The following is a 12,000-nucleotide window of genomic DNA, read 5'->3' on the forward strand; positions in this document are numbered from 1 at the left end:
CTAAGGTCGATTAAACCTCAATCTTCATCATAATCTGAACCGAATCCGGAAGTTTGGTATTTTTAGGGTTCTTAAAAACTCGATTTGGGATTTAACCATTTCTGGTCAGATTCGAGAAGAACCAAAGATATTCTAGGCACGAGGGAGGCCAGGAGGGTAACTGGTGTGAGTTTGAAACAGGTCTGGGTAAATTTTTGTTTGGTCCGAATCTTCAAAAGAAGATTCGAGAAGTTCCGAACGGATTCGAACCTAACAACCAACAGATCCATACTCAGGATGACTAGGGGAAGCCATGGTGTTAATTTGGGGCTGATTGGTTTAGATCAAGTTTTCAGGCCAACCTTCGATTTAAGATTCGAAGAGTTGTGGCCTGATTCGAAGGAAACTAAGGTTGGATTCGTGTAGGAGAGGTTCAGGAGGTCCTAGGGTGTTAAGTTGGTGACCGGCGGCGTTGATGCCGCCGGGTTTCAGGCGAAGGGGAATAGGGGCGGCTAGGGTTAGGGGTCTGTTTGGAACGATGATGAACAGGAGCGGAGAGGGGGGGGGTGTTCAGTTAGGGGCTGGGTAAGGTTTGGGATTTATATAGGGGTAGGGTGGATTGGTATCGTCCGTTGGATCAATTAGAATGGAGGGCTAGGATCTATTCACTTAACCAAACGATGTCGTTTGGTTTAAGTTGGGGGACGGGTTGAACCGGGTCAATGGATCGGGTAAGGGTCTTGGGTTCGGGTGATGAGATCTTGGCCGTTGGTTGGATTTAATCCAACGGCCCTTGATGAGAGATGACCAAACGACGTCGTTTGGTTCTGGCTTTGAATTGGACCGGACAGGGCTGTTTTGGATTGGGCTGTGAAAGGGATTCAATTGATTTGGGCCTGGATTTTAATCCAGGTCCAAATCTTATAACTTGTATGCATTTTTTTATTTTCTGATTTTATTAATTAATAAAAATCCTAATAAAAAAAAACAAAATTACAATAATATTAACTATAATATAATTTTAACTTCTCAAAAATATATTAATCAATCTATAATAATTATTTAACACATAGACAAAACATCAATCAAACAATGAAACATTTGAAATAGAATTAATGCATATTTTTGTGATTTTATTTAAATTAACTTAATTAAATGCGTACTTAAATCCTAGATATACATGAAACATGTATTTTTATTTTTATTATGATAAAATAAACATTTACGGACATAACACAAATATTTAACACCACGCAAATTCAAAAAATTACATAGTAAAAGAAATTTATTTTATTTTTTGATTTATTTTAGGAGCAGTTTTCGTAAGGCAAAAATTACGTGCTCACAACCTCTCGTCTTTTCCTTCCCTTGAAATATAGACTCTGTAATACTGTCATTTTTTTGTTGATCTACCGTCGTCATCCATGTATCATATCTTACTCATAATGCTTTGTTAACCCTCTTCTTATTTCCCGCTAACATTTATGTCTATCACTTTATTCTGAAAACTTGAACAAGACATTCTTTTGCTTTTAGCACCCCTTTTCTCCATCCAATGGCTCTTCGGGTTGCTTAACGTTCTCGCTCTGGTAGGGACGGGAGCCACACTAAGATAATAGTTATCCCTTCAAGGTTTCCAGTTCCTATCTTTGTAGTACTCACATCTAGCTGTACTATTTTAGAGAACACCATCTGAGTATCTAACAAGGAGATCTATTAATACATTTGCAATATCTTTTGGAAATGTCAACTAACGCAAACAATTCATCCACCATTTTGGGTCACTCTAACCCCAGCCAGATCGTGATATTATGTCCTTATCTTGAACCACATTTGTTAGCTCCCATAGAGCATAACTTAGATCGGTGTAGCCAATTGTGGATACCTCTGTTAATGTTGAAGGTAACTCAAAATGCTTATATCTCTGTTCCTGAATGGCAGATAATGAAAATCTTCATCAGCTGGGTACCTCGTACCCTCTTTCACCTTGCTTTCTTTACTTGTTGAAACTTGTATCTACCTTCCGATTCTCTTATTCCTTTTTACGAGTGGATAGACATTCTTGCCTTAGGGATCCTCATCACGAAACTTACACGTTTTAGTACACACATGATCTGCTAAATTATCCATTATAAGCATGATGCAAAAATCGAGTTGCTGACTCGACTCTGCCACATCTATATCTCTTACCAACCGTCTTTCTAGATGTATGCATCGTCGTATTATGAATAAAATAGAGTTAGGAAATTGAGTTCTTACAATTGAGCTCTATAATACGATCTAGAGTAAGAAGAAAGAGTGACAATCCTAAATGCCCTATAGCCTCCTGCTTATAAGTGTGGTGCACGACACACCCATAAACAAGACTCTACTAGACACGGCTTGTAGACTCCCTAGGACAGAACTGCTCTGATACCACTTTTGTCACGACCCAAACCGATGGACCGCGATGGGCACCCCTTACCTTACTCAACCGAGTACTAACGTAATGTATCTTTCATATCATTCTATCATAGGTAAATGAACCGGAGTAAAGTATGAGGGAATACAAACTTAAACATATAAAGTACGGGCCTATAAGACAAAAATAGCCACTCGTGTACTGAACATGAGCCGACAAGGCCATACAATCTTTTACGTACATAACATCTGTCTACAAGCCTCTATGAATACATAATTGTCATAAAGGTCGGAACAGAGTCCCGCCATACCAAACAATACACGTCTAAATCATACTAACCAATCAAGCATCTCCGAAGCAAATGGAGCGCACCAATATCTTTCGCTGAGCTGATAACCTACTTGGAGGGCTCTCGATCTGTCTATCGGGACCTGCGGGCATGAAACGCAGTGTCCCCAGACAAAAGGGACGTCAGTACGAATAATGTACCGAGTATGTAAGGCACATAAATAACTACATAACAGATATGAAGGACATATAGGGTAAATGACTCCACCTGTAAGTCTGGATAACTTTATAAATCATGAAATAATTATAATGCCATGCATATGCGTATGAATGTCATGTCGTGCATAGGTACATATTTCATAACATCATCAGCCTATGAGGGCATCCCATCATATCATCTCGGCCACTGTGGGCAAAATATCAACGTATACCAGCTGATCAGGTGGTGGTGCGTATATAGCGCCATAACCTTTCCCATATATATATATATATACATATACATATATATATATATATATATACATATATATACATATATATACATATATATACATATACATATACATATATATACATATACATATACATATATATACATATACATATACATATATATATATATATATATATATATATATATATATATATATACATATACATACATATATATATATATATATACGCGTATATAACACCATCTAGTCATGAGTCAATGTACATGAATGCAATGCATGAAAAGTACGTTAATAAAATCTTTCGGAATATCATAAGACCATTTTGCCTTTGAGTAATATCATAAAATAAACTCTTTTTAACTTTCATATTTTTCTGAAACCCATGAACAGATGTTAAAATATTATGACACATGAAAATTCAAGAACATAGATATCTCTAATACTTCTATGAATAGAGTTATTTATGGAATTTGTGCATTTGCTTGTTTCGTTTGTGTCGTATAAATCATGCCAAAAGAAAGAAGGGATAACTTTAACATACCTAGAGTAGGGAAAAATCCGTATGATATTCTTGAAAAAGGGTTTCACCAGGTAACGTAAGGAGCAATTAGTTAAGAACTACAACATTCTTATACCCCGAGATACGAGCAGGTTTCCAATTCCTAAACTCCCGTAAACCAAAAATGAAACACGGAGGATTAATTCCTGTGTAGTAGGAAAGAGGCACATCCTTGTCATTAATTTTAAAGAGAGTCTGATAGATGTTATAGTACTATACTCTTCCCGTCCAGTCATTCCCCAAACTAAGTCACCTTTTTGGAATTTTGAGTTAAATGGTGGAATTCTTGATTTCCATGTCAGATTCAACCCGTGACTGTCGTCTATTGATGCAGGGCTTTCCTTCTAGTTGTACTTATACCAGCCACCTATTTCGTATTTCGTATTTTGTATCCTGTATTTCATATTCCATATCTCTTATATATTGTTGTTGTTATTGTTGTTATTTTTATTACGCATTTTTTATGGTACTAATATATCGTCTCCTATTGTTTTTTTTTGAGCCGAGGGTCTCCTGGAAACAGCCTCTCTACCCTTCGGAGTAGGGATAAGGTCTGCGTACATATTACCCTCCCCAAACCCCACTTGTGGAATTATACTGGGTCGTTGTTCCATGTCAGATTCAACCCGTGACATAGTTTATAAGAATGACCTGTTTGTTGCTCACTTCTTCTGCCATTACTTGCCACCTTTCAAGTATATAAGACATCATGCTAGATTAATGGGATGCCATGTTTTTGAGTTTAATCCTTATCCAAAACATCAATTACTCTACCACTAATTATCAATTAACTAGGTAATGTCCCATTACCCAATAATTAACCAATTACCCATATAGTTAAAAATTATTTTCACTTACTTAAAAAATTACATCACTTTTCGTATACTTTATACACTTTACTATCATGGCCATGTGTTACCTTGTATGGTACTAGTCCATACATATCGAGTATTATAGCTCGGATCGTATTTTATCCCAAAATATCAAATTTCGACGAAATTCATTTTCTTCGATTTGCTTACCCTCTCACCTTCACAAATTTGCTTATCCCTTGTTTGAAATAACATAATACTTAAAACCTCAAAAATAATCTCATTCCCGAGCTTATATCAATTTTCATGGTGTACTTTCATGTACGAAAACATGAGGTGTAACATTATGCGGTTATACCAAAGATCTGCGCTCTTCCCGTTCTGATTTGTACTGTCGATGAGTGCACTAACCCACCATGTTCAAGGAGAGTTGATTTGGTGTATGTTATTTGCTGATGATATAGTTCTTATTGATGAGACACGAGACAATGTTGAAGAGAGGTTAGAGGTTTTGAAACAGACACTTGAGTCTAAAGGTTTCAAGTTGAGTAGGAGAAAGACAAAATATTTGGAGTGCAAGTTCAGCGATGACATGAGGGAAGCGGACATGGATGTAAGGCTGGATTCACGAGTCATCCCCAAGAGAGGAAATTTCAAGTATCTCGGGTTAGTTATCCAGGGGAATTGGGAGATTGACGAGGATGTCACACACCATATTTGGGCAGAGTGGATAAAATAGAGGCTGGCATCTGGTGTCTTGTGTGACGAGAAAGTGCGACCGAAACTTAAAGGTAAGTTTTATAGAATGGTGGTTAGACTAGCCATGTTGTATGTGGCAGAGTGTTGGTTGGTCAAGAATTCCTATGTACAAAAGTTGAAAGTAGCAGAAATGAGGATGCTGAAATGGATGTGCTCACACTAGGTTGGATAAGATTATGAATACAGATATTCGTGCGAAGGTGGGCGTGGCTTCCCTGGAAGATAATATGTGAGTAGCGATGCTCAGATGGTTTGGGTACGTGCATAGCAGAAGCCTAGATTCGCCGATGAAGAGGTGGGAAAGGTTGGCCTTGGCGGGTGTGGGGAGAGGAAAGGGTAGTCTAAAATGTATTTGGGAGAGGAGATCAGGCAAGACATGGCGGGACTCTAGCTGAGGACATAGCCCTTGATAGGAAGGTGTGCAGGTCGAGCATTAGAGTTGCAAGTTAGAATATAGTTGAGCATTTTCCTACTCCGTATGGGGTATAAGGCTAGTATGTTAATATCCTTTTTTCGTGTGCTAGTGATACGTGTTGTGTTCTTATTATTTTTCAGCTCCGGTTTCCTAGTACCCTGTCGTTTTTACTGATATTGCTTTTTTCATTTGTTTTTCTGATTCTATCTTTATGGCTTCCGTTGTCGTCACTGTTCTGTTGTCTCTTTTCATCTTCTTGTCCTGAGGGTAGCCTTTCTATCCCACAAGGTAGAGGGAAGGTCTGCGTACACACTGCCCTCCCCAGACTCCACTTGTGTGATTATACTGGGTTATTATTGTTGCATGAAATTCACTAGGTTTGATTGTTGTTGTTGATTTTTGCTTGAAATTCATTGTTTTTTTAAAAGTATTTTTCCTTTATGATTATTTGCTCATTATGGTTTAGTTATGTGTATATGCACGACTTTTCTCATCATAATTCTAATCATAAGTCTTATATTTTTATATTTTCCCATAATTGTTTTGTTCCTTGTGGTCCAGCCCTTTCACGATCACGCGCATAGCGGGAGCTTAGTGCACCGAGCTGCCCTTTTTCTCTTTTGTTCCTTACTTATCTAATTGTATTATCCATTATTTATTATTATTAAACTTTCATATGAATTATTATTAAATTACCAGTTTCATATAATACAATAAATATAATTTTGTATTACTCGTGATTTGAAGTTGAGAATTCCTCGTAATTATTTTGATATTTAACTTTATCAATAATTTTTTCAAGTATTATTTTCTTACGTAATTTTATCAAATAAATTGAAAGTGTGGATAGAATCACATTATATCTATTCTTCTCTTTATACATTAGTTTAAATATATATATATATATATATATATATATATATATATATATATATATATAGAGAGAGAGAGAGAGAGAGAGAGAGAGAGATTACCAGATTAGGAAAGAAACTATCCCCAAATTTGATTTGGAAGTTTTTTTATTTTTTTTTATTTTCGTTTTTTATTCTAAATAAATTTTAAAACGTCAACTTGAAACTACTTTCCAATTTGAATTGGTAATTTTTTTGTTCATTTTGTTATTTTAAGATATTATAAAACTCCAATTGTGTTGGAGCTTTATTCTAAAATCTACACTTATCATCTTATGATTATGCCACTTGGCTTAATATGGTGATTTTGTCCCTCCTTTTATTATATATAGATATTTGTTACCTTAGAATATGATTGATTCTTTCTGTACAAGAAACAATTAAACTTCTTTATTCTTTTTTCTAATTAAGATAAATTAGCTCATGGATAAAGGAATAATATTGACAATTTTGTTCCCATTTGAGTTGGTATCAGAGCGGTTCTTTAAATTTTATAAATTATACATTAATATATATATATATATATATATATATAGAAACTTCTTTTAGATATGAAAGTGATGATTGCTTACTATTTGAATATCAAAAGTAGTAAAGATTGGTTTAGAAGAACATCAGAAAAATTAAGATTGCTTCAGGCAAATAGGTGATTCGTTGTACTAATGACTTCTTTTACCGTAGATCTTCACTTCCTAAAATCTCGCTCATGTTTGTAGGCTTTATTGGACTATATACGTTCTTTCGTCTTAGGATGACGAATTGAATCAACTACTGCTATTTAGAATAAGAGGAAAAAAATTTGAACCGTTTTGGACCTATAAGTTCCTCATTAAGTTGTTATTTGTTGAAATAGCAGGTTGTAGCTTAAGGGTATCTTGGCAGTGAAGAACATGAAAATGAGGGTATAATGTATAAACAATCAAGAAACGGTAGGGAAGCACCTTCATAATTCACGTTAGAAGAAGCTGATGCGACAAAAACTTTATGTTCACTGCATTTTGCCAGAATTTTCTACAGTGGAGTAATTGAGAAAACATACTAATTTATGGATAAGGATCAATGAAGAAGAGCAGAAATCTGTTATATGTCTAAGCCTTTTGAGTTACAAGATCTTTGAGTTAATTGAAAATGTAATGACCCGAACGGTCGTTTTGAGCATTTGCACTTTGGTCGGTTGTTTGAGGGTAGAGTAGCTCCGTATAATGTATAACGACTTGTGTGCATTGGCGATTTTTGTTTTTCAGGTAATTCGGAATTTATTTGGAATAATGAATTTCATGATTGAAGCTTTACATTGGAAGAGTTGACCAAATTTGACTTTTGTGAATTTGACCTCGAAAAGGAGTTTTGATGGTTCTGTTAGGTCCGCATGGTGATTTTAGACTTGAGCGTATGCCGGGATTTGCATTTGGATGTCTTTAGAAGACTTCGACATAAATTAGCGAAAATTAGAAATTTGAAGGTTTGGAATGTTCATAACTTTGACCGGGAGTTGACTGTGATGATATCGGGTTCGAATTGTGGTTCTGGGGATTGAAATAGCTTCGTTATGTCATTTGTGACTTGTATGCAAAATTTGAGTTCATTCCCAGTTGATTTGATATGTTTCGGCGCTAGTTTATGGATGTCGAAAGTTCAAAAGTTCATTAAGTTTGATTTTATGTTCGATTCATCATTTCGATGTTGTTATACGTGATTTGAGGCCTCGAGTAGGTCCGAGTTATGTTATGGGACTTGTTGGTATGTTCGGACGAAGTCCAGAGAGGCTCGGATGAGTTTCAGATAGGTTTGAGTTGTGTTGCGCTCATTTTTCTTATGTCTCGACGTCGTTTTTTCAAGCATAAATGGTACCACATTAAGCAAATAAACTCCAATTTCTGTTTTTATTGAATTGTTAGATCCGTATCATAATTATGGAGGCATAGCAAAAAGAATCGTTGAATATATATGGACATCGTTTGAGGAGTTTATGGTCATTTTACTAAGAACTGAGTTGCCAGATTTTTCAGATTAATTACGAAATTGCCACTGACTTCGTATTTAAAAATCGACACTATTTTTAAATATTAAAACCAACATATCTCCTTCATTATAAGGTCAAATGGAATGATTCAAAAGCCTAACTTGACTGAAATTTTACAAGGAATCGTTTGGAGGTATCAAAAGCGAGTTTCAAAATCGTTTGGCATGAGAAACGAGGAAGAACAACTGGCAAAAATATATAATATCAAGGGTTTGTTCATATGGTCATATTTTGAGTTGGGAACTCAGATTTGGGAATTTTTGGATGTGATTTCACCATATAGATTAGGGTAAGTGTTCTCTACTTGGTTTTAGTTGTATTTCATGAATCCATCTTCATTTTTGGCATTTGATTGATGATTTCAAAGTGAAATTTTGGGGGTCTTGTCTAATATTTTATAAAGTGAATTTTTGAGTTTTGAACATCGATTCGGAGTCGGATTTGAGTGAAACTAGTATGGTTGGACTCGTAATCGAATTGGTTATCAAATTTTATGAGTTTTGTCGGGTTTCGAGGTGTGGACCCGAGTTTGACTTTTGGTTGATTTTGGGCTTTGGATTAATGATTCCACCTTTATTGATTGGAATTGTTTCCTTAGGCTATGTTTAATGTATTTGAGTTGCTTTTGGCTAGTTTCGAGCCGTTTGGAGGTTGGTACGTGGGGATGGCATTTTTGAAGTATCGGTTGGCTTGCTCGGTATTGGATTTGGCTTTTTCGAGGTAAGTACACTTCTTCAGCTTTGTGATAAAGTAGCGATAACTACTGTTGTCCTCATCATCACTATCAACTATGATCATATTTTAAACTACATACCTTCCTTTACGAGGGTCCTATTATCTCCTAAACTATTCTAAAGTAGAATTATTTCCACCTTAAAGACTTATGTGGCAGTGTGCGTATTTCACTTGCTAAAAGAGAGTGAGGAGAGATCTTTTTAATTAAATATATACTTTCTTACTTTCTTGTCCTTTTCTATAGTATTCCTTTCTTCTCTTCTTTACATCAGGTTCCTTCGAATACAACATATGCCGATGACATTTAGGCAAAACATTTTGTCATCGTAAAAATCTTTTCTACCGGAAAAAATGAAGTCCTCGAAATTCCGACGACCGCTTATATTCTTTTTTTTTGTTTCTTTCTTTCTTTATTTCTTTTTCTCTTCCTCCCACATATAAATCACATTTCAAAGAAAATTTATACATATATAAAGCAAAACACACTCAAATCTGGACCAAAAAATCTGTCATAGCAAAATATTTTCGCGTCAGAAAAATTAGTGTCCTTGAAATTCCGATGACCACCATTTTTCAGTTTATATTATTTCTTTCTTTTTCTCTTTCTCCCACACATAAATCATACTATCAAGAAGAATTTATACATATATAAAGTAAAATACACTCAGATCTTGACAAAAAAAATTTCTCATCGGAAAAATTGGAGCCCTTGAAATTCTGTGGACCACCATTTTTACACCGCCCATAATCACTAGTGATTTCTGCCATCTAAAAATCCTCTACCACAGTCGCCATTTAAACGCCTCAAGCCAATAATACTAGCAAATTGGAGTTTTATTAGAGTTTTCAGGACTTATTTCGTACATACCAAATGTTTCATCCATGAAAGAAGAAAAAAGACTATGAATTATATGTAAATCGTTTAATCTAAGAAGGGAAAAGGAGAAAAGAAAAGAAAAGAAAGAAAAAAGGAAAAGAAGGAATGTAATGACTCGGTCGGACTTTTTTAAGAATTAACGTCCCGATCTCTTATTAACTGCTTGTCCCGTATTTATTTCTGTTATTGTGAATTGCCGGGATGATTTGTTTGAAGTTTCGGAGTGTTTTGGGACATTTAGTCCCTAAATGAGAGCTTAAGCTTTAGAATTTGGACCATAGTTGGAGCAGTGCGAAGATGACCTTGGAATGGAATTTCGTTGGATCCATTAGCTCCGTTAGGTGATTTTGGGCTTATGGGCGTATTCAGATTGTGTTTTGGAGGTCCGTAGCTTAATTAGGCTTGAAATGCCGAAAGTCGAATTTTTGAAGTTTCCGGTTTGATAGTGAGGTTTTTATATCGGGGTCAGAATGAAATTCCGGAAGTTGGAGTAGGTCTGTCGTGTTATTTGGGACGTGTGTGCAAAATTTCAGGTCATTCGGACGAGGTTTGATAGACTTTTTGATCGAAAGAAGAATTTGGAAGTTTTGGTAATCCTTAGGCTTGGATTGGAGAGTGATTTGTGGTTATAGAGTTGTTTGATGTGATTCGAGGATGGGAATAAGTTCGTATGATGCTTTAGGATTGGTTGACATATTTGATTGAGGCCCCGAGGGCCTCGTGTGAGTTTCGGGTGCTTAACAAAAGTTGAATTGGACTTAGGAAAAATCTGAAGTTGGCTGGATCTGTCATAACTGCACTTGCGTGCATGGGACCACAGGAGCGGGCCCACAGAAGCAATGGAGAAGTCGTAGATGCGGCTGGGCGTTTAGAGTTAGGAAATCGCAGGTGCGAGAGCTGGAGCGCACCTGCGAGACCACAGGTGCGGTAGAAGTAGCGCATGTGCGGCTTGGTAGGTTAAGTGAATTCTCGTAGATGCGCACCTGGGACCGCAAGTGCGGGTCCGCAGGTGCGAGGAAATGGCCGCAGGTGCGGAAACCCTGGGCCAGAACCTATATAAGGTTTCTGTCGCGATTTTAGCCTATTCTTTCACCATTTTATCCGAGAATTTGAGCTTTTGGGAGGTTTTTGAGAGAGGATTCAAGGGAGCTTCAAGGAGGAAAGTTTTTTGGAACCCAAACTCGTTATTATGGTATTTTTCTACTGATTTGGCAAGAAATTTATGGAAAATAAGGGTTTAATTTGGGGGTTTAGGGTTTGAAATTAAAGACTTGGAATTGGGTATTTGAGCGGTTATTTGTGGTCCGATTTTCGTATATTTGGTATGTATGAACTCGTGAGAGTGTGAGGATTCTAGTTTTGCGAATTTTATCCGATTCCAAGACGTGGGCGCGGGGGACTTTTTGTGAGATTTTCCTAATTTCGTTTGTTAGCTTCGAATTAATTAGTTGAATTAGTTACTTGAAGTTATATTTACATTGTGCAATTACTTTGAATAAATTTGGGCCATTTGGAGTCGGGTTCTCGTGGCAAGAATGTGATATCGAGTTGATTGAGCTGGTTCGAGGTAAGTGGCTTGTCTAACCTTGTGTGGGGGAACTCCCCTTAGGATTTGGTATTGTTGATATATGAAATGCCTTGTACGTGAGGTGACGAGTGCATACATGTGCTAATTGTTGAAAATTCTGTTTTCATTAAGTAACTATAACTGTGTTTTTCTTCCCTATTTATACTACTTGCAATTTAAACCTACTGTTAGCTTAGGGAAGCATGTCTAAGTGACTTA

General features: G+C 36.3%; 1 protein-coding gene across 1 annotated transcript; it reads left to right on the top strand.

Annotated features, from left to right (window-relative positions):
• The first annotated feature begins 4,891 nt into the window (after positions 1 to 4,891).
• Positions 4,892 to 5,233, top strand: LOC107804844 (uncharacterized). Its single transcript, XM_016628783.1, has one exon. The coding sequence runs from the start codon at positions 4,892 to 4,894 to the stop codon at positions 5,231 to 5,233; it is 342 nt and encodes a 113-aa protein (XP_016484269.1).
• The last annotated feature ends 6,767 nt before the right edge of the window (positions 5,234 to 12,000 follow it).

The sequence above is a fragment of the Nicotiana tabacum genome, chromosome 18 (assembly GCF_000715075.1).
Source record: "Nicotiana tabacum cultivar K326 chromosome 18, ASM71507v2, whole genome shotgun sequence".
NCBI classification, from domain to species: domain Eukaryota; kingdom Viridiplantae; phylum Streptophyta; class Magnoliopsida; order Solanales; family Solanaceae; genus Nicotiana; species Nicotiana tabacum.

Bases quoted from the DNA above. Each gene is read 5' to 3' on its own strand.
- LOC107804844 (XM_016628783.1), top strand. From the start codon at position 4,892: ATGAGTGCACTAACCCACCATGTTCAAGGAGAGTTGATTTGGTGTATG.